The sequence below is a fragment of the Hippoglossus stenolepis genome, chromosome 12 (assembly GCF_022539355.2).
Source record: "Hippoglossus stenolepis isolate QCI-W04-F060 chromosome 12, HSTE1.2, whole genome shotgun sequence".
NCBI lineage: Eukaryota > Metazoa > Chordata > Actinopteri > Pleuronectiformes > Pleuronectidae > Hippoglossus > Hippoglossus stenolepis.
In genome coordinates, this window is record NC_061494.1 from 6,515,153 (window position 1) to 6,539,598 (window position 24,446).

At 39.9% G+C, this 24,446-nt stretch overlaps 1 protein-coding gene across 1 annotated transcript; it reads right to left on the reverse strand.

Annotated features, from left to right (window-relative positions):
* Positions 1-1,774: 1,774 nt before the first annotated feature.
* On the reverse strand, positions 1,775-20,806 carry LOC118119214 (rab11 family-interacting protein 2). Its single transcript, XM_035172961.2, has 6 exons — positions 20,631-20,806; positions 18,755-19,340; positions 14,495-14,901; positions 11,668-12,013; positions 9,578-9,653; positions 1,775-6,654 (listed from the first exon to the last, which is right to left on the reverse strand). Exons 2-6 carry the CDS (start codon positions 19,105-19,107, stop codon positions 6,430-6,432), a joined length of 1,407 nt encoding a protein of 468 aa, XP_035028852.1. The 5' UTR covers positions 19,108-19,340; positions 20,631-20,806; the 3' UTR covers positions 1,775-6,429.
* Positions 20,807-24,446: the final 3,640 nt, after the last annotated feature.

The window sequence follows — 24,446 nt, forward strand, 5'->3', positions numbered from 1 at the left end:
ACACCTCATCCATCTGCTGAACTTCTCTTCATATAAGTTTCTCCATGATTGCCTGAGGCGCTTCCATTCACAGACGCGTGCGGGGTGACATTGATCCCTGCTGCGACGCCCATCCATATTTAAAGGGGAGTACAGGTGACCTGTGGGTGGCCCTCTATGGCACGCGTGGGCCCTTCTGCACCCACAGAATCTTACATAAGACGTTTGTTGGATATTTCCTCAAATTACCGCAATATGATATAATGCACCAGGAACTAATGGGCTTTCAGCTAGGAGGCACTCAAATGGCACGTGCCACTGCCATACAAAAGCTGGGACCTGTGAAATTCAATACGCTGATGAATGTGTAAGGAGTATGCCAATTAGTTTATGAATACAACAGGTGACACGTACATAAAGCCCAATTACAGACTTAATTGTGGTTAGTGTCTCCCAAGACATTTAAGTTAACACACTAAGATCAAAAATTAATCATGATGGATGTAGCCAATTCTGTTACTAGGTAGAAATATCTTTAATTTAACTTTGAGTACTACTTACAGTACACTTAGATTAGCCTCATGGAACATTTCAATCCAGTAATTCAGGCAATTCAGCACACGTGGTTTTGCTCTGTCTCAGTCACGTTTACCTTTCAAAGTGTGTTTCATAAAAGGAACGATGATGTGAGTAATTTTGTATATTCCCAGTATCCATGGTAACCACAGCTATGCTTCTTCTATCAGGAGATCTGACGTGGCGAGCAGTGGCAGCTGCTCCGCTGTGGAGGCGCACGTCTTCAGGGACTACTCATTCGAGGTGACAGGAGGGAGGTCATGTTTTAACCTGCTGTGTGGCAGCGTGACAGAGAAGCAAGCCAAGCCACAGAAGCATCAGCTGGTAAACAAGACAAGTGTTTATCGTCCCAAAAGATTTCACACAGTCTTGTTGCACACAAAGGGAAATTAGAGTGGAGTTTTAACAAGCAATCTTGCTACTCAGTTGTCAAACGATGCCACTTCTCCCTTTTGCCAGTAAGGCATGGGAATTTCTTCAGGACAAAAGGAGGAGCTGCCTGGAGCAGGAAGGAAACAAAAGCGGGACATGAATCAGCACGATGAAAAAATACACTAATCATTCTATAAATGACATCAGAGGTAATGATCTCATTTGCTTGTAATTTATCCTTAAAAATCTACTTGGCATAATATTTACACAAAGTTTTCGATCAACCAGATCTGCTGCAAAATGTAAGGGCCTGTTATGAAACTCGTTCATTTCATGTTTGTTTAAAATTTTATTTATCATTCTGCTTCAAAAGAAAAAGACAGAATAACAACCAGAAGGGCTCTCAGTATTTGCAAACTTCTGCCAAGGCCCAACAGCCTCTTTGTGAGACTGCATTTAAATTCACTAGGTCCAGATTTTTATTTGGATCTGCACCAAACTGCACATACTCATAAATATCAGTCCCCTATACATGCCAGATTTTTTCCATCAAGATCCATGAATTATTCTCTGACTCAAGGAAAATGTTGAAAAATGCTATATCTATATGAAAGAAAGTGTAAAAACATTCCTGTATCTTCCCTATAATTGAATGTGTTCCTATCTGGGTCACGCCCCACCCCTCCACAAAATTTCATGGAATTCAGTTGAGTAGTTTTTGCATAATCCTGTAAATAAACAAACAAAGTGAAAATGGAAATATAACCATGGCAGAGGAAGTAACATTTACAAGTGTGCATTTACAGTGAGTGTGTGGAAAAGGAGAATACACACCTTTCAGACTACATTCAGTGAAACATTGGAATTTAATAATCATAATCATAGTGATGACAATATGTAAAAGTAAATGTTTCAAAATTTAGCACATTGAGAGTGAGTGAATCACCAATTTCTTATGAATTAGTGCGTTTGTTGGCACTTTACATACAATCGCCATTAACAGCATTACACTGTTGTCATAATACAGCATTTAGACCCCATTGTGTTTCCAGAACTACATAATATAAAAGCCATACATTCTTGTCCCCAAACATCCAGGTATGAAAGTCTTGCATATTCGCTATCATGGGAAAATATGAAAAAGATTAAATTAAAATAAACTCTTCATTAATTCCTTATTTGAAAAAGGTACATCTGTACACAAAGAACAGTTCAGAGTTAAATACATACAAGGTTGTGTGATGGGGGCTGGTTTAAAACAAACCCAATTTAGTGGAATTGATGTTTTCTAGATCAGGAGAATGTCACATCATTTTGCAATTATACAAAGTGTTGCATAACAAAAACCATTGATCGACATGCAGAGATAAGAATATTCCAAATACACAGATTTACTTTAAGTTGTTACATTACAAGGCATGAACCTGAATGAGCTGCAAGAATCGGTACCACTGCGACTCCACTGCCTTCACTGGTAGACCAACATGTTTAATTTTAGGTCTTCGCCATGTTGCGGCACTAAACTCAGCACACATGTTCAATTGTGTTGGCCTCCGAGCGCCAGCCTCCATACAATTCTGTAAACTCAATGAAGCTTTGCTAACTGGCAAGATCTTTTATAAACACAGTCATCATTTCCTTCAAAACTGTGTGCCACATTACAAGCACCGTCAGGGGATTTAGCTGGGACTTAAGTCTTAGTGTCTGGCAGCTGTATGTGGCCTATGGCAAGCAGCATCATATTATCAGCAGAGGACTTAAAAAGACTGCCAGAGGAGGATTGTGAGATCCGACTTCAGCTTTATGTCATCTTCATCAAAAGGTTCAATGCATGCTTCGTCAACATGGGGGAAAATACATTTCACCATAGGTATGTACTGTTTTTTATTTTTTGGGATGGGGCGGACACTCACCTACAACACTTAGTTAATGCGTGTGCAACAGTCTCTATAACTTAAATTATTATATGAGCCCAATCTTTTAGGAAATTTTGCCTCCAAGCATGTTCAGTGCTTTGCATATTTAGACACCGCCATTAATTGTATGACAAATGTTATGCAAAGAGGCAAGGAAGAACTATAATAATGATGCAGGCTTTTTGTGTACCGCTTTACATTGCACTGTTGTGCTCAAAATGATTTGAAAATGCTTTTCATTTAGATTTGTGTGTCAGACTGACATCTACTAAAGAACCAAATTATATTAAAGCATAAAGCAAATGTAGCAATCAAGCTAAAAGAATAAAAATGGCAGGGAAAATTAATTAATTCGAAGTACTCACCCCTCATTTTTCATTTGAACTAAATAACCTCAGGGTCCAAATGTATTCAACGTCAAATGTTCTCAGGCCTTATCTTTTGTAATTTCATCATTCAAGCAAAGCGAAGGGAGAACATTGGAGACATGGGTGTAAATCACCTGCTCCGTTTTCTCTTATGATGCACAATATCACCACAACTAAAATGGCACTTCCAGAAATATATGTTCTTTTAGCAAGTGAAATTACCCATAGTGACAAAAGAAATAAAATCTACTAAAAAAGCCTGAGTACGGCAATTAAATCAAAGTTTGTAAATGTCAATTTAACCAAGCAAATACTTTAATTCCAACTTTTGAAATTTCAATTAAATGACATTTGAATAATCAGAATATCCCCAGGAAGCACATTTTCAAACGTTTAACAGTGTGCAAGAAGTCAAGGTAGGTGAGGTAACTACGCTCAAAAGTATGAAGAGCTCAGCAAGGTCCATGAACAACTGGTTAACAATAAAAAAACAGACTAGTTAAAGCGGTTGTTAAAGCCTGTAACATGAGTAGACAGTTTACACTTCAACACATGGAGGAAGGCATTCAGTGAGAAGTCTTTCCACAATGGGAAACAGATTCTTGTCCACATATCTTCTTAATTAGTATCATAATACTCAGGGTTTTACAAACTGATTCAAACTTTTTAGGCTTTACAAAAAATAAGTGTAGATCTAATTACCTTTTTCCAGTACAAAGGAATTTCCCCAACATTTATGACACATCATCACACGAAATGTATGTACAGTAACTTCATGTCCAGAATAAAGTTTTGTCCGCTTAAATGAAGAACTAAGAAAGAAAAAGAAAATCACCCATGAAATGATCTCTTTGGATACACCAAATACTTCAAAGGCAAGCAAGGTTCAATTGGCCTGATTATTGTTCTGTACATTACACATTTCAGGATGATGCGTTTCAAACCCTACCAGAATACATTCAGTGACGAGATTTAGGCTTCAAGTCCAGAAAAGAGATGACGTACCTTCAGAGGAAATAACTTCTATCAAAGCAGCAGGAAATTATAATAATCAGCACAAGACAATATGTGTTTCTCATTGGTGCAACATTCATAAAAAATTAAAAACCGAGTTGTTTCTGACATTCCGTAGAGAAAGTGTAGCACTTTGTCTCACCTGTGATTTGGTATCGTACAGTGTAAAGGTCAGAAGACTTTAGATTGGAAAGTAATTACTAAACAGATATAAAAAAGCAGAATTAATACCAGCAACAGGACAAGGAAGATCATCATCTAATAGAGATTGTAAATAAATCATTACAAATGGTGTGCAACTTTCAGTAAAGTCCAGTAACTGCGATAATACAAAGCATATTTAACACTGTTCATGAAGCTGCTTTCCAGGAAGGAAAAATAAACAAATTAAAAATGTAAACCCAAACATCATTAAATGACTATTCTATTGTTGAACATCGACAAGGAACGGTCTCTTTGTGAGACTGAAACCTAAAAAGGTAGTCGTGCAGTTCATTTTAGTACCAGTAGTGTGATTCCACAGCTGCTCCATAGGTCAGCATAACATTAGTTCAGTAGGAACTGAGAAATCAACAAAATGACAGAGCGCTGTTTAACATGGAAACAACATGTGTTGTTATGGCATTAGTATCATAGACTGAGGCGATGTATGAGATGACACCAAACTGTGAAATGAGGACAGGCAACATAATATAGACTGTCAGTGCCTTGGGTGATTGGCTGTTTACCTTAAAAAACGATTATAAATGAATTACTCTGTAAACTTAAAGACCGTTTTATTGTATATGAATTTGGACTGTTTTGGTAATGGAAAAACAAATAGCAGAACACTATGAAGCTGTTATAAGATTTTCATTAATGCTAAACATATTAATGCTAATGTGAATTACACATAAAAAAGTGTATCTGTAAGTCCATAACATATGAAAGTGTTTCTTTTTAGATTTATACTAACTATAAAGTGTTGTTACAGTAGAACAGGTTGTGAGACAGGTGGGATTGGGATACTGTAGCGTACATTACAAATACATTAAAAAAAGATTCATATGTAAATGTGCTATGAGCTACTTATATAAATAAAGCTTGTTCAGAAAATATGCACATGTGCATCTCAGTGCCTTAAGTACAATTTTCAGCTAAAACTGTATTTGGAAGAAATAAAGGCATGTAAATCAATGTAGGCAGTAACAAAGAAATCCCAAGCATTTCTAAAGAATCAAATCAATATTAAGAGATGTGATTAAAATGTAAACAAGAGCATTACCAGCAGAATATATAACACAAAATGCTTAGGTCATGATTATTGCACTTAAAGCTTAAGTAAAACGATTACGCTCAACGAGTGAATACGAGATCCTCTGTCCAAGAAAGTTATTTGATAGTCGTCACAGATAAAATAAAGAATGTAAAATCAGAAAACAATAAAAGGGATGTACGTTTGTTCATTAAAGAAAAAAGCGTCAGAAAGCTAGAGAGAAACCAGATACTGTCCAGAAACTTCTTATCATAACTCTCTTTCTAAGAATCCCTATAAATCACTCAGGAGAGCAGAGTTCATGCACATCTGCTGCGAACGGCCTCAGAATAAGAGACTCGCAACAAAATCAACACTGCCTCTGCTAAATGTGCGTAGCAATTTAGGCATCGTGTTTAAGACTTGTGCTCGAGTGTAAACACAGCACCCCAAGCTTCATCTTAACCACTCGACCGTCTGTCAGCAAACAGCACACAACTACATCTGGTAAACAGGAATTTGGCTGCACCTTAAGAGCCTCTGGACAGATGATGGCAGCTGTGTGTGCAACAGACCTCTGTAGGTTCACAAGTGCATTCAATACAGCTAAACTTCATCTTTGTCACAAAATATGGGTTTGAGTTGATTTGAATTAGATGATGAATACCAGATATCCTGTTTAAGTACCTAAAAATAAACTGCAAGGATCCAGAGTTATTTTAAACATTGATGTATAGGAATGTCCAACAAAGAGGGGGGGAACTAAAAGAACTAAAATAACCAGAACCTTTTGAAAAAGTCTTTAAGAACCACCTCCAACCAGTAAAAATGTTACAACATAGCTCAATCATAAATTTTGGCCTTGATCAATACCATTTATTCCCACTTATTTTATCATATGATACTGATACATGAGCTACCACTTCAACTTCATTTGTAGCTTTTTATCCTCATGTTCCTTTGCTTCTTACTACTTTTTATTAAGTTTACCAGCCTTCTTTTTTGGCTCATAGGGTGTCCGCAGTATGCTTGGCGTCTCCTCCATGACGCGTACTAGGAGGTTGTCGATGTAGTCTTCCAGCTCCCTGATGTGGGCGTCTTTCTTTTTCACCACTTCTTTCTGCTTGATTAGATCTTGCACAACTTCCTCAAAGGACAAGTTGCTATAGGCCGCCATGCTTTCCTTTGTCAGCTCCTGAAAAAAAAAAGGAAAAAAGTAAAGGCTCAGTTTAACCCCCCAGATTTTGAGGTTACGAACTCCATAATCACCATATTATGTGTAGAAATGTTTTGTAAAAGTAGATTAAAATAGTTGCAGGATCTTCTCTGAAATGTCAGCATCTGATAACAGAGGCAGAAGTAAAGCTACAGTTTGAGTGCACTCACAATGCGACGGAGAAAATAAACTAATTAGCCGTGAAAACCTAATGTGACAAACTGTCATGTGTTTATCTCTTGTACTCTGTTGCTAATAAAGGCTAAACGAGAGTTGTTACGATGAGACTGTTCTCCAGGGAGATCACACTGTCATCTCACTGATTTATGTGGCAGATGTTATGATCTAAAACTGTCGAACAGTGTTTGTAACAAATCAGCACTTTAGTTTCTCTAATGGGACTTGACTTTGACTCTACAGCGAGCAGCTAACATCTTGAGAAGGTTGTTTCTTAAAGCCTAGTTCACACGACTGCACCTATATTTATGTGTGAACTCTTCAAAGAAGCGATCAGAGAGGCTTGCCGGCATGTCACAGACTCCCATCTGATTTCCAGGCTGCTGGAAATTTAGTCGGAGTGGGTGACAGAGCGCAGGACGGGGTGAGAGAGGTGAAGGTACATGTAGCAAGGTGCCACCTGATTTTAAACATGTCTGTAAAAAAAGAAATCAAGCAATAACAAAATGTGTCAGGGACAGGAGCACAAACTCATTGTGGCTTATATTAACTGCAGTGGACACGTGTCGGTTGGGACAGTACAAAAACAGAATGCTTGTTGGGTTTGGGTCGGGCTCGGATTAGTTTGGACAAAAAATCTGTCCCGAGCACCTCGCTATTCTCTACAGCTGTGATGCCCACTGAAGTGTTTCAACTGCTTCAGCTTGATGTGTCATTCTGAGCAGGATGTCACTGGACAGCAGGAAGATTGCCTGATTCACTGTCTTTTCATGTGTTTGTTTTCGTGATTTAATGTAGTTTGAAGACCGGTTGGGTGTTTCTACTGGTGAAAGATCATGTTGCGTGCGACCCTCCGTCACCAGTCAGTCATGTAGTATGAACTCACAATGACTGCAAGATCACACGTCAGGAAGTTGTGTAGTGTGAACAGCTAAGGGATCAGCTGACTTTGAAAGTTGTGTAGTGTGAACTGCGAAGGGATCAGCTGAAGTGTGAACTCAGCTTTAGTTTTATGTATCACAAACCATGACCTTTCCAAGCCGAGGGTGTTTAGGAAAAAAATACTACAACCCTGGTGGTAGTTAACATAAAAGGTGTTCCCAAAAAATGTAATCTTTGTTTTGAGGGGGGAAATACCAGACGGCATATTTTTGCAAATTAAAGGTCAGGCTAATAAATACCAAAACAAGGATGCAACCCAAGCCCAGTTTCGCTCTTTGAGGACAATCCATTTGGACGGAGCAGCGTGGTACAGTATGTGCAGATCATATTGCGCGGGTACGAGAGGAGCTGTAATCGTTTTTAATGAGGGACCACTTTATCGCTTCAGTGCTGGTCATCCTCCCCCGAACGGCTAGAGCAGCAAAGCCTTCACCCTGTTTAAAATACCACACTTATCAGGCTCCACTCCCATGCACCATTCAAGCTTCTACTGCTGGCTAAAGACAATGCAGGGAGAGACCTGGAGCGGGACTGCTTACCAGGAATCTTATCGCTCCTAACAGCACAGAGGCTACTGTGGGGCGACACAAACCAAAATGGAATATTTGCTATAGAGATTAAATGTCCAATGTAAGGAGGGTTTCAAGACGAGGGCTTGGTAAACTATTCCTCACACACACAAAAAGGCATCGCACTCAAAGATACTGCACTTAAATCATAGCGGGAGTAAGAGAGCTGACGGCCACACGGAAGTGAATGTTGGTCTCACGTACAAGCATGTGTACGGGCACACGCTCGCTCTCTTTCTCCCTCTCTCACATACAGCATAATAATCAGGAGCTTTAGTGGCTGGTGACAAAGGCCTGGAAATGACCATGAACTGGCAAAGTAATGATGACCATTTTTCCACCATCAGTACTGAGGAGAAGATAAGGCGCCCACTTGGCATTCTCCAGTTGTGTCATTACAGTTTCTAATGAGCTCAGCTTTGAGAATCTAAATGCTCGGTGCTTTGAAATCTCTCACTGCCCTCCCTCCCCCTCCGCTGCATGTGGTTAATTAGGGCCTTGAAGCGGAGGAAACGGGAGCTGCCATTTCGGCAAGGCACCGCGGCATGCACAGGGGCACGTGTGGTACCGACAGCCCTCAACACCCACAGTGAAAGGTGAGGAAAGCCATTATCAGCATTCTCTTTCTCATTTAGGCGTCACTTAGGCTACTGCTCCCACTGCTCCCTCGTAATATACCGATTGTGCCGCGTAATAGTCTGCAAAGTTTTTAGTTCTTTGTAAATTGGAAATGCAAAAAGAATTTAAAGAAAATACAACTAGTGGTAAAATGTCATGAACAAATGATGTAATAATCATTAAAAACAAACTACACTTCTTTAACTCTTCTCCACAACAACAAAAAATGCTCCAATTACAGAACCGGTGCAGCACACAACTGTGCCTGACCTTACAGACTGAAATTTCACACCACTTCAAATTATGATCGGATCAGACATGATGACCGATGTGTGCAGCTGCTAATTAGTTGAGTGGCACATCTGAATTTTCAGAGGTCGCAGAGATCAGTGTCACCAGCTGCTTTGACAAATTAAATTAAACTTTGTGTTCTCAAACTAAAAATATGCTCGACACCGCACGAGGAGTAATGACAGAGTTGCAACTGTTGAGGTCATTTATCCTGTTTTTTTTCTCCTCCATCTCAGTCGCTGTCTCTGACAACGTGTGACAACATCACCTGACAAACTCAGAAAAGGTTGTGATGCCTAACTTACTTTTTTCTTGCCGTGCATGTCCTTCTTCTTCTTCTGGCCAAAGGTGAAGTCTTCCTTTCCTGTGGACTTTCCATAACTGCAAAGCAATCAAACAGAAAATCAGTATTGAAAAGATACAGTTTATATTTGGGGATTGATAAATACTATACTAATACAGCGGCTCTGAGGGAAATATGGATATTTAAGAGAATATGGTGAAGCAGTAAACAATGCTTGGAGTGACAACCCGTGTAGTTTTGGAATGTGCTCCACTGGTGCTGGTTGGCGCACACTGGTATTGGGTGCGGATTGCCTCTTCATATTTTGGGGTTCTGTCACATCGTGCTACCTACTTTTACACTGCACATGTCTTTAATCAGTGAAAACAAGCAATAGCCACGCGTGTCAGGGACAGAGAGACGCAAACTCTATATTAACTGCACTGGGCTCGAGTCAGGTTCGGAAAAAAAAGGGGAAAAGCCTAATATTTAGGTCGGGATTGGTTGATATTGTAATTATGTTTCACTTTTTAATATAATTAGGCTGTTGATTAATTACAGTGATGAAGGTATTGCACAATCAATGTCACCCCTAATCTGTATTATGGTTTATTTTCGCTGCAGCTGTGAATAAGCTCATCAATAAAAACTGTGCTTTGAACCACCTTTTTATGTTCCTGCACCACATTATAAATGACCACTGAGCTACTGCATGACAAAGGCAGCAGTAAAGATGATGGACTAGTGCCTCCAGAGATAAGTGGTTAATTGGGTGGTCTATCTCTGCAGAGGATCTCATTACTATAGCTCAGAGGGCTCTGTTATCAAGCCCAGGCTCTCTAAAGAGCCACTAATGACACCTTCCACTCTGATAAACCAGAACTTAGCCACAGCGCTCGCCAACTCTTTATGTAACATAGGAAATAGATGGAGCCGGCTCTGTGGAGATGTTTAAACAACAATACTTGAAAACAGAATAAGGAGGGGGAAGGGGGAGTGTACCAGATAGATTTCAATCAACAAGGTATCTCAAACTTTACAAGAATGCAGTAACCAATATCCTGCAGTGCAGTGGTTGTCTCATGTGGCAGCAGGATCCCTTTTTTGGAGTTTGAGATATATATGGAAAAGGATAAAGAACAAACAGTAGTGAGAGGCTGCAAATGTATAAGATCCACTGCTGTACAGATGTTAACCATGCAGATAGAGGCCAAAAATAAAGACATGGAAAAATAGGATATTTCAGTGGAACATAAAAGGAAGTTAGTTTCTTAGTCATCTACAAGTTTCAAGGGTTTGTAAATGTTAATGAATGGAAGATGTAGAAAAAGGAAACTTTAAATACACATGAGCATTTTCTGTACATTCCTTTTGACCAGACAGAGGAACATTTCAGTCACTCCTTCAAGGGGAAGTATGCTCCATATGAGGAACTGGACATTTTTGTGTCTCGGGGTTATAATTTTTCTCATTGAGCAGACATATTTGGTTATGCTGTGTTTTGAAAATTGAGTTTGAAAGAGCACAACTTGTGTTTACAAACAGATATTCAATGTTTTATCACATTGATGGGTTAAAGTTGTATTGTTTAAATTATAGTGTATTCTGAAAAGGTTGCTGTAATATCGGTTGTTTTGTGGGAGTATCTATCAAAGATGCTCCAAAACAATTTCCCCTTCCCGATACAATTCCGATAACACTGCATTTTTTTAAATAACAACATATTTAATGTATTTTAACAGCTGTATGGTGCTAACCCTTTGTTGAAGGGAAACCTGAAACTTACGTCTTGCACACTGTACAAGTTCTAGTTTTATTTGTGAGACTATCCAGTGTGAAATATTAACTAACTGCTGACATTTGTACTACCTCGGGCTAACGCTACACTACTGGAAATCCCTTCTTCTTCGCAGGTCTAAAAAAAGTACAACGCAACTGCTGGGGAAGGAAAATTGCAGTTTTATCTGGGTGAAACTAATATACTTTTTTGTGGTATCAGATCGGTACATTGATAAACATACCCGTCGATCCCCGACCTAGCATTTTCGTTAATATCTGAGTATTTTCTTGGTATCAGTATTGGAACAGAGTAAACAAAAAAAAGGTAACTACCGGGCTTTGTAGTTGGAGGTGAAGGGGTTAGTTTCTGCTTGTGGGTCACCGCTAAAGGGGTTGGGGGAACGCAGGTCTCCAGAGCTGCCTGATCGGCCCTCGTTGCTGGTCTTGCGGCCTTCCTTCTTTCCCGTCACGCGTTCCAGTAAGCTGACCTTCTCTTTTTTCTCCTTCCGCTCTCCACGGTCCCACAGCTGCCCTTGCTCCCCCTCAAATGGGTTGCGGTTGCGTGGGAGCGTGGCATACTTCTGTGGCAGGGTGTCACTGATATCAGTAAAAGGGTCACTGTGTGCCTCATCGTCCTGATAGCCTGGCACCTCGCTCTGGGAACGCCTGTGAGGTCCACCTGTACTCCGTGATTAGAAATCAAAAGCATGACATCAACTTAGGATGAAGTTGTGATAAAAAAAAAACATTTCTATGGAGAGAACTGATCACACTCTTAAAATGCAAAAAATTCAACTATTCTGTTTAATTCATGGGATCTTTGTGACAGAACCTGAAGATCTGATCGTTCTTGTGTAAGGCAAAAACAATCACTGATATAATGTCAATCTATTCTTTTTTGCAGTTTTTCCAAGTTGGCCTTGTGACTTCAAACGAATGGGATAACACAAATACAACAAGCACTAATTTAATTTAGCGTGGCTTGTTGTATTATTTAAAGCCTCCAAATCTGCAATGTGTGTCTCCTACTTCAGAACTTTTCATAGTTTCCCCTCTCCTGCACGGCGATCTGAATGTTCCCCTAGTAGCTGGTAAGATAAATTCAATATCACCATATATACTACGTACTACTGTAACTGCCTCAGATGTACTGTATGTCTGAGGGGTGGAGATGTGAAGGGAGACATGACAGAGAGCACAGTGAGCTGAGTCAGGCTTATCCTTTTGCCTTTGTGATTATGTGCACATTTAGTGAGCAAAAATTGGGTTGATGGCAATGAATATCAGACAATTCTGATTGTTGCCTGATTTCTTATGACATTTATTGGTGAAACTATAAATTGAATTTGTAATACTTTAAAATGACCACAACGTACCTGTAGGGTCTGGCAGGATTGCAAAAAAACGCTTGACAACAACACTGACCACCAGATATCACCAGCTAAAGATTTTTTGTGATTTTTAATTTGATTTTCAATGCAGGACGGTAGCAAAAAGATTAAGCTTCTAAATTAGAGCAGAATAGCATTTTGCATTATTGTCATTGTGTTTTGCATGATGTGTTATTTTTTAACTGGCCAAATCTGTTGGATCTCTGTAGTGTTTTAATTGTGAAAATCTTGATGATTGTTCGCATTAGTGTCAGGGACACTGACACAGAGACAGTGGTTGCACATGGGAGCTGGTGGAGTTTGAAAGTTCAGTTTTCTAATGTTTAGCAACATAGAGCAGTAGAGTGCATACATCCGCCGAGGCCAAACAGTTCCCTTGAATTCAATTAAGCTGCACCAAATTTCACACACTCGTAGATATCACTCCCCTTAACATGCCTGATTTTTTTTTTCATCACGATCAACAAATGATTCCCTGGGAAATCAGTGAAAATGTAAAAACAACCAACCCTATTCTCACAAAGTTAAAGAAAGTGATAAAAGGTGAATCCAGCCCGTGTTACAGATCAGTGCCAAGTTTTAACCCTACCTCATTTTCCCTAACTCATAGTGCATCCTTCCAAGTTTTGTGCGTAATCTTGCTTACAAACAAACATACAAACCAACAAACAAATGGACAGGGGTGAAAACATGACCTCCTTGGCAGAGGTATCTATTAATGACCCACATTACTACATATTTATAAATATGTTTATATCCCTTACTGTTAATCAACGTATCTATAGCTCCACGACCCCTACTGATGGCCAATAAAAACTGCACGATATCCTACGTTAAGAGGATGCAGTCACAAGTTAAGAAGACTAAAGATACTTCATTTAGAAAAGGTACATTACTAAAAAAATGTGTTCTGAGACAACACAATGAAAACATACTACCAATATAACAACGTTGTTTCATTTTAGTGCTTGAGAATGAGTTTTATATTTACTTTTATACCTAACTTTTATATCAAAAAATGTTTAGACACAATTTATTTGCTCGTATCACTGTCGTCACTAATCACGTTTTATTTCAAAAGCCCTGCAAGCATGCACCAAGCATTGATGAAGGTGTACCCATTAGGTATGTCTGGAAAACGTAACATATAAGCTGCTTTCAGACATGCACTGAACTCTGCAGTTACTCCGTATTTTCTCCGGAGGAGGAGCATGTGTGAATGCAAATGTCTGAGTGAGACGTTCCGCAATTTATTCGCCTTGCGTCCTAGTATAATGTCTGTAGAAATCCAGGAGAAGTGGATGTGTCAACACAGCAGGGGATCCCCGCTGGATTCACCGCTAGCGAGTGGGGGTTGATGATGCTTTTAACATGCGACAGACGCAAAAATGAAAAGAAAAAAAAACATGTATCTTGCGGTCACAAACAGGTAGAAGACACCGATGAACATGTCAATTGACTTCGAGGTGATAAGACCTGAACAACGGTGTCTGTGTGAAAATCATAGCAGATTTAATACGTCACTTGCTGCCTCTGCCTGCTGCACCCGGCTGCTCCACCTCTCTCCTGAATAATGTGGAGGATTTGTTGCTGTTGTGAATGTGTCTGTGCAGAAAACCTCCCGCTGTGTTGTGCATGTGTGAAAGGAAAACTCTGGGTAAACTCCGGAGTCAATTCTTCGGATTTTACCTGCAGGTCATGTCTGAAAATGGCTATAGTGAAACAAACTGGTTTAACAAGATAAAAAATATTAAAGCTTTGGTCCTCACCACTTTCTTCTATTGAGCTTATGGAGTCCTGTTTGGGTCGGGAGTGTCCTCCAATGAGATCTGACATGGAATGGGCCGCAGAGAGTTTATGGCCCCCAGCGAGTAGTGGTCTCTTGACCTTTGTTTCAGGCTTGGTTTGTGGGTCTGGACCAGACGACTGATGGCTGGGCTCCAAGTCACATGCGGCAGAGCGAGGCACGATGGCTGAAGACGTGTCACCGAAGCCACTGTCATGTTTACGACCTTTCATTTTGTCTTTAAGCTTAGAGAAAGGCGAGCGTGGCTTTTCCTTCATGGAGAGGTCAAACATGCTGGCCGTCATGTTGTTCCTCATGAACTGGATGCTGACTTGGATGCGGCCTCGTTCTTTCCTCTTCTTTCCCGGCTTGGACTGCAGGGAATACCAGCTGTAGTGAGAGTGGAGGAGAGCTTAGGCTGAGCCAAATTCGACGAGACAATTTATATAACAAGTGTGAAAAATTGTGAATTGATTACACATAATTCAGGAAGATGGGTGTACAAAGTCAGGAAGCAGTAAAAGTCCTTACACTATCAAACAATACGACAAATGGAAAAAAATTGCCCACATCCTCTCTAATGTGCTCTACCTACTTCTTTGTGGACACCAGTGAAAAGGCTAATTTGAGCAGACTAATCCAAAGGCTACACACAAATGCAGGGGCTTAAATCATTTGAACTTTTTCCTGACACAAGTGAGAATGCAATTTATCATTCAGAGGATAAACATTATTCTCTGCAAACTGAACGCAAGAGACGGGCTGCTGCTGAATAATATAGAGCATTTCAGGCTGCTGCGAAGCTTCTATTTGTTTAACCTCTCTGCTTCTTCAACTGGAAGTAATGGGATTTATGCCTTCACTCTGAGCAAAATGAAGTGGCATTTGCACAAATCTGGCCTTTGTTCAGAAATGCAACAACAAGCAATTGGGAAATTGCAAAGCCATGTTGCAGGGCAACCAAGGAGTCCACACATGCTAATGAGATGCAGCCTCTATGTTCTAGGGCTTGTGACAATGTCCTATAGGAAAGCAGTCAATGTAAATCTAAGAATGTGTGTGTGTGTGTGTGTGTGTGTGGGCTCCATTGTGGTGCAGTTTAATTAATATAATAAAATGTTCAATATAATAGACAACCCTTGAACTGAAAACATATTTGCATAATTGTATTTGTTTTAATACGACTGCTAATATTACATTCTGCAGATTTTCAGTATCCCTTGAATTCCAGCATGAAATATCAGTTATCGGTCTGATCCAAAAAAAGTGTTGGTATTGGCTTTTTAAAAACCGCAGCTGTTGAGGGCTATTCTAAACTGTCTCGTGGCGCAGGAGGCCAGTCATGAAAGGCCTTGCTGGGTCTAATTCCCAGGCTGCGCGCCACGCTCAGTATGATCAGCGGCCACAGCATGCCGCTGCCGTGGGGCCGGGGCTGCACCTCACGTGTGTCTCAAGGCCAAGATAAACCTCAGTGTGCTTGGAACCACAATCCTCCCACTCGGCCCCGGACCGCTGGGAAACTCCTCACAATCAACAAACACAGGTGTGCGATAATTATGGGCTGCCTACTCAGATATCAAGACAGGCTTTCCTCCCCAATATGTCAGTTCAAAAACACTGCGGACGGGTCCACGGTGAACACAGACCCACTGTGGAGTGTGGATATAGTATCGAGGGTCCCGGCATCATTGTCAAGTATGCCTGCATGTGGGATTAGGCCAACAAGCAATGCGAGCGTATCCATTACAGAACCTCTGCTGAAAAAGTGCACGGCCTCAAGCTGCATCGGCTCAGGCACCTAAAACAAATAAAACCCATCCACCCTGATTATAAAATATTGTGATTCTCCCATCTGATGGGCAGAGAGGAAGTGTGGTAACGTCTTTCCATGTTGAAATTTGCAGAGACCTAATTAGCACCAGATCCAGTTTGGTTATTCTGTTCCTGTTTGCTTAATGTAGGGTTAAGAAACATGTGTGTGCTGGACTTGTAAGGGTCAACACCCTCACCTTTGGCCAAGTATAATACTGCCTCTTCAGGATGTGATGGTATGTACAGTATGTTGTATTGATTTACTCTACATTTATTCATTTTATACAGTAATTTCACAAGGGGGCAAACCTTATTGCAACAACCCTGGACATAAGGCAGGTAGACCGCACAGACAAGGCACCTGTTTATGGGTTATGGTTAGGGTTAGTCTGACTCTGGCTACATCCATTCTACTTAGTTTTCATTTGAAAATGTCGTTTTCTAATGAAAACAGAAAAGGCATGTGTGCAGGTGTCGAAAGGAAGCATTTGGGTGCAGAATTGTGGCAGATTGCTTGAATAATAATCCTACACATATAAACAATAGGGTCAGCAATGCTTACAACTGGTTATCCAAGTTTCCTTCTACACTGGTAGCCGAGACTAATGCCAGTTTCTTCCAGAAGGAGTCATATGATAGGACCCTGAAGAATCAGCGAAGGCTGCGTCGTAACTGAAAAGACCCAATCAGCAAGCTGTTGTGAGTGTTTACGTCATTGTGTCCAGAAATCTCAGTTTCTGCCCGTCAAGAGATTAAAATGAAGCCCTGGAGTTTTCAAACTAAAACAGGGCAAGCACGAGCAGCGTTTTTTTAGTGGCTCTAAAACTCTGTAGTAGTGTGGATGCCGGCATATCAGTAGCTGAGTTGGTGCATTTTCAGACAAAAACGTAGCAGTATGGATGAAGCCTCAGTTAGAAAGACACCCACAATTTGCCACCAAAATCCCTCCAATGGGAAACATAAAGTGTTTCCACTTCATCTGACTTTTGTTCTTTATGGACTCAGGAAGGAGCTCGGAGCATTCAGACAAAAGTAAAGCATGACACCAACAGCACAGGAGTGACTTACAAGACATGTTTAGCCAGCTCCACTAGTTTCAATTAGGCCAACTGGTACAGACCAAGTCAGTGATTAAGTTGAAAAGAATTTCCCAACAATGTAGGGAAATGCATTACACAGCCTCCAACAATAGAAGAAAAATAATGCTCGACCAGTATGTGGTTAATAAATGTGTATGAATGTACTTCATCGTGTTGGAAATTTCTGTTAAACAGTTTAAAGTTAAAGAAGAAAGAAATCTGGAGTTTATGTTGGACCAGTTCACCTACTAGGCTCTCCAATTAAATATATTTCTAAAACAATTATAAAAAGAGAATAAAGGACAATGCAATGGCATTTAAACCACACAGTAATAAAAAAAGCTAGGTCATCAAACCTAATTGACAACAAGAGTACAGAATATAACACGCACGGCCATTAGGGCTCATATGTCGCCTAATATAGATTATAACACATGCAACATGCGTGAATGTGACAGTGTGTAACAACTAATATATCCCAAGCTGTGATCCACTTATGACTGGAAGAGTTCTGCAAATATTTTCCACTTCCTCTCAAAAGTCTATTCCTTTGACAACAGTCCACTGAAACTTAAGCATGAGCTGGAACTTCACATTTAGGCTGTAAAAGTAACATAGAAAATAACTAAAATACTAAATACTGTGGGCCCAGTATGATATGTACTCTATCAAAATTCAAGATAAAAACAACCACTATTCAGATCAGTAGCTGTGGATATATAGTAAGAATAATAGCATTACAATGACTGTAGAGATAACAGATCATTAATGGTAATTCACTTTTTGTTTACTCACAGTAACAGAACATTTATGGTGAGAATACATTTGTTTATCTTCTAATTTTGATGGTTCAGATGTATGGTTTGTTGTGCAATTATGTGCCTTATATGCTGCGTTCAGACACGAACTGAACTCCGGACATTTTCCTGAAATTATACGGAGGAGCTGTATGTGAGAACGAAAATGTTTGTTCAGTTGTTTCAGACATTCTCCAGAAAAGTGTCGGTCAGATCCTTGGTATAATGTCCGCAGAATGTCCCAGTGAGCCCATGTGAGAACACAGCAGGAAAATTCACTGAGAGCGAGTGGCTATGTTGACGATGTGTATAACATGTGACAGCTGCAAAACTGGAAGAATACAAATATCACAGGATGAAAAAGATGAGCCATACATGTAGTAGACGTCGATGAAGATATCAACTTTGAAAGACGACACAATTTGAGTTTTTGATAAATAATGGAGAAACAAAAACACTGTGACAATCTGACGTGAACAATATCTTGCTGCGTTCTTCATATGTGAAAGCCAAGATGAAATCTTGGACTTAACTGCTACAGTATATGATACTTACTCAGTTTTCTTTCTCTCCTTGTTATCAAAGATTTCATTAAGGTTGATGGACCTCTGACCCAGAAACTTGTCCATCCCAACCAGGGAGCGATGCATCACTATGAAGCAGAGTTCATACACTTCGGGGTTGCCCTCCATAAGCAGACCAGGTAACTCAAAGGAGGCTTCTTCTTTCCAGACTGGACTGAGTGTCTTCTCTGCCACTGACGTCGAGTACTTTTCCTTGCCCAGCTGAATGATGGTGTAGCCATCGTTGGTGCCATGTTTGCCCTTAGGCTGTAAACCTTTTGCTTGAAGAACAGTGGCTTGGACATGGGTTGGAAACCACTTCTGAGACTGCTCACCCAGTGACATTGTCAGCACTGGTTATTAACTGAGAGCCATTCAAAACTAACTAAATGATTTTATGCCGTTCAGTTATTTAGTGAGTGTGATGCAAAGAGTGTCATGATTCGCTATAGTTTGTTGTCCATGTCAGTGTGGCTTGTTTCTACAGTAACAATCATTACAAGCGATGACAAATCTGACAAATTGAGCAAGCCTCATCTTTTATGGAGTCTCAGATGTCCAAGCCACCGGTGAGTCATCTAAAAAAGAGAGAGAGAGAAACAGAAACGCATCAGAATCTTTCTGAGAACCATGACATGACTCATGGACTCAGCTAATGAGATCAGACAATAGATGGCAGTCACTTGAACAGGGTTTCTGCAGGTTTCAACAGGTTCAATTTAAGGCAATTTAAGACCATAATGAATGAAACTTAAGTCAACAGGTATAAAAGAATATTTGAGTCCCAGAATTACTCAAACTTCCCCTTAATAAGGTGACATGCCACGTTTTCTTGCAAACTATTACTCTGACCTGGGTGTTTGTCAGGTATTAGTAATCAGTTCCGAGTTGGCCGATGTAGTTTTTATTACAACGTGCTTATATCTGCATCGTTTAGAAAGAAATACAACACATAGAGACATTGCAAATTATGCATGCTGCCAATACATTTAAGAAAAACTTAATATAAAGCAGAATAACCATTGGCATGATTACGATCTACCTAGGTATTTAATTTGAAACCTAGGACTTAATATTTTAGACTTTGTAATGCCTAAAATTCAGATTATTGAATGTTAGACTTTCTAAGACCCTGCAGAAACCCTGCTGCAACAACATGTGGATTAAAAGTAAGTAAATATTATAATAAAAATATTGTTTAATTAAAAAGCAAACAAAGATATTGCTAGGTGACCGTTTCAATACAAAGGTCTTTGTCTCTCTGAGCTGTAGTATCAACTCAGAGAGGGTGGATCTCATCCAGTGACACATTTAGTGCCAGGGTTGGTCCAATGAATTAGTGACGTACTCAGTGGGGTGATTTGATTTTTGTTTAAGATTCTAAATATTCTAACTAAAACCAAACTACATTTGACCTTACCTTTGATCATTCTGATTTAGATTAAGATTATATTCTGGTGTTGCACTCAGATGATCATGAGTGCTGTCAGTGTCTGTCTTCACTGCTCCAGGTTTTATCTCTAAATGCCCCATGTTTTCAGTCCATCTCTGCTTTTCACCTTGAAGATAACTGGATTCAATTCACTAATTTAACTGAAGACTGTATATTAACAAGTGATGCAGCTACATGACTTATATATAAATGTGTAGTACTCCTGTAACTCTGCGTCCTTCCACGTGTTATTTCCTGTCAGCTGACTGCCACGGTCTTTTTGATGCAGTAAAGCGACTTATATTCGTGAGGTTTACATTTAGCTTCGCTGCTGTTGTTACAGTAGCTCACACATCAGGTTGACGTTAGCCCTGTGCGGCTAGCTGGTGAGCTAACAGCTACACACACACACACACTCTCTCACACAGCGGCTCACCTCGGTGTCATGTTCAGCGGCTGTAGGACATCCAGCTCCTCACACGTCCATGCGGTGGCGTCCACACAAAACGCCGGCCAGTGCTGTTGCTAAGGTTCTTTCTGTTGCTGTTGTGTGTTCACTGCTGTCGGCCAGCGGCGAGCTGTACTTCCTGGTGCGACGTCACTTCCTCCGCACGCAGGTGAAAGTTCAAGCGTCAGCGAAAAACTCTAAAGGTGGTTTCAAGAGCTCCGCCGCCACAGACAGCGCGGCTGCAAAGGTATGTAAAAATAATAACATTAATAAAGTCATAATAATAGATATGATACATTTCAAAACGGAGTTATATGGTGCTTTACAAGTTCAAACTGAAAAATGGAAACAATGAAAAGCAATTGCAACATGAGGGCACAAATGTAACAATAAGAATGTTACATATGAGTAAAAACACAAATGAAGGAAAACCTTATAAATCATTCAAAGTGTCGGCAAGATTAGTAAATAAAAAATAGAAATAACAAGCTGAAGGTGAATTCAAACCCCACGTCCCGAGAAAGTATCAAAACCTTGAAAACACAAAATGGCAATGTCAAGTTTAAACAAAAAGAAGTAACATTAGAAAAAAATAGAAATTCAGCTGTTGGTTTAGAACAATATAAAGAAAGGTTTGGAGTTGTGGACCGAGCAGTAATGAGAGGCGATATAAATGATTTTAGCCAACACATTCTCCTCTGTGAGAGACGGTCATATATGTGTGCGTGTGTTTTTGTATGTGTGTGGGTGTGCTTGTGTGCTTGTGTGCTCGGGGGTGCACTTTACTTGAGAGGTAAATCATACAAACATGGGAAGTGCTTTTGTCTCATGAGTGGGACATGGAGGTGCAGATAAGGGGTTCACTTGAATGAACACAGACATGCTTGTCACCCCACTTGACAAGTGCATCTTAACCAAACACACCTGCCCATGCTGGTTTTTATCGTTCTGCAGCAACCATTGCAGTATGTACACACCAGTGGCCCGAGGCTCCGGCTGGGCCATCCATCAAACTGAGATTATTGCACTTATCTAGAACACATCTCTGAATGAAATGCTAAGGCTTAGTGAAATATTAGGCTGTACAAAAATGCGAGTCAGATAGCATTTAATGCATTTGGGGATCTCACCCTCATGTTTTGTATTTACAGTAGAGTGTAAACACAAGGCGAATATTACGGTGTAATGTCACACGAAACTGTAAAAAGGATGTAGATGTGGCAGTATAAGTATAATACTGCCACATAATAAGTATAAGTGTAGCTTATATACTTCACAATTAGGGTTTGAAAATGGCTCAAATGCTCATGTATTAAAATGCATCAATACATATTTAGGATACTATATAAAATCCATAAATTTTGCATTTATGTCAGATCCAACACTTTATGTTTTTACAGCTGATCCATATAACTAACTGTAAATATTCTATTTTACACACATTTACGCAAATTTCAGCCCAATATATTTTATAAGTGTTTGGGATCTTCACTAGAATTTAAAGTTCTGCAACATGAGGATATATGTGTATGTGATACCAATTTGTCAACCATACAATCAACAACATAAAGATAATGTTATCTTTCTCTTTCCCTCTGGGTGTAGGCCATAAATCCGCTGTGTGCAGTTTTGTGAATTAGTGAGCAGGGCAGTTTTATGACCATGTTATGACTTCAATGTGATCAAGTAATTGAACGGGATTTAAACAAAATATTAAAATCACCTGGTTTAACAAAAACAGACATAATTATATCTGTAAACAGTTTTTCACCTTTACTTTTTCAATAAATTCAGTCTATGATAAAGTAAAATTAAATTACATCTGCTGTGACATTTTCCACTCTCACGGGAATTTAAAGTTACGTTTAGTGAGGATGAGTTTGTGATGACTGACTAGGGCTGGACGACATGGCCAAAAGCTTTACCAAGATAAAAATGTTCATATTGGTCAATATCGATAATTATCACTATCAATGTCAAGTTAGTATTTGTGTGAACTTTAAAGACAGATTTTTGCTCCTGAATGAATGTTGTGGTTTTAAACGTCTTTCTGAGCAGAGAATCACAAACAGCAAAACATTTTACCAAATGTAAATAATATTGTGATAATTATTGATGTTATATTATTGCCAAGCCCTAAAGTGTCAAAATAAAGTTACAAGCAGGCATCTTGATGTTTTGATTATCTTGTGCTCTTGAGTGTACGGTAACTAACAGGGACAAAGTTTGAAGATAGGCAAACACTGTAAAAGTCCGGTGAGTTTTGATTCCAGTTAATGACAAGATGTGATAAGGTTTCCAAACATTGGAATATGCCCAAACTGCATATTAGTATATAAAATACAAGAATCCACACTACACAGCTCCTGCTTGACTTTAAAGTGTTTTATGTGATTTATCCGGTCCCATCACCGCTTGCATTCCTCTTCAGTAGTATTTTATTATCTGTTGTGGTTAGCAGTGGCAGGTTGAGCTGAATGAAATAATGACCAGAGGCATGCATTTTCTCCGCCAGGGTCACGACACTCTTCCTTAATTTGACAATAAGTCAAACACGTTCATAATTTGCCCCTCTCGGAACATAATACCACTGAACTACTCCTTTGTGAGATAAAACATGAAAGACGCCGCATTCCAATATCAGCTGTATCCTTTTATTACTTAGAAGGATTTAAAAACAAAGCATCACATTATAAATTAGAGTAGTAGTAATGTAAGCACCCGCTCTGCTTTCTGAGGGAACCATGCTGAAGGTCATAAACTGTCCAACATGTAAGTGAACCTGCCTGCATGGCCCTGGTCCACATGTTGGACCATATTAGCTGTGGCCCCTAACGGCCGCCATCCACTCCGTGCACATGGTTCTGGTTTAGTCCCCTTTCTTCAACACTATAAAGGTTGTATTACATTTATTAAACACTTTAAAAAATCTCTTCAAGAATGTCCATCTGTTGGGGACAAGAGAAAATATATGAAAGAGGCTCGGCGGGGAGAGGGGGAAACCGTTGTGATGTCAGTGCTGCTCTTAATGTGGTGCAGGTCGAACCTCAGGACAGATGACTGATTTAAAAGGTATAGCTTTTAGCCGAGCGAACAGTTAGATCACAGATGAATTTTAATAAAAAAAGACGGAGAAAGGAACACAAATCACCACTGCTTTGCTCTCAGGAATGTTTTCCGTGCACGGCTTTGATATATAGGTGCAGATGTGCGACTGCAGCGTGACGAGCGCAGCTAAAAGGGGCTGCTAAGCTGGGGCAACATGTCAGGCCGGTGACTCCCTAAAGGCGGTGATTTCTACCTCGTAACCTCAAAACGAGTGAGTGAAAGTAACAACAGAAGAACTACAACATCCACAACTCACTGTGAGCTCCACTGTGTAGCCCCTTTTCCACTTGTGAAACAACTCACTAACACCCACTAACATCAGGCTTTTGTCTGCAATGCGAATGGATACATTGGAATTCACTCCCAGGTCAAGTGACTCAGCAGTTGACATGGGTTTTTATCGGCTCCGGCTCTGATCAGCACTGATGGAAACATGACGCCCGGGTGGAGCCTGCTGATTTGGCAAGACAGCGAGGTGAGAGAATGCCTCAGTTTTTGCTGCATTTGTCAAAAAACGCATCGGGAAAAAACCCCAGAAAGGCCTTTTTTTTTGTGGGCTTACCCATGTTTAAAAATCCTGCATTTAACCTCTAATTTTAGTATAAAGAGGTATATGTCTGCTTGTTGTCCATTGACTCAAGTAAAAAAATTAATAAAAAAGGTAAAAATTGGAAAATCAATAGGGAGATCTAAACC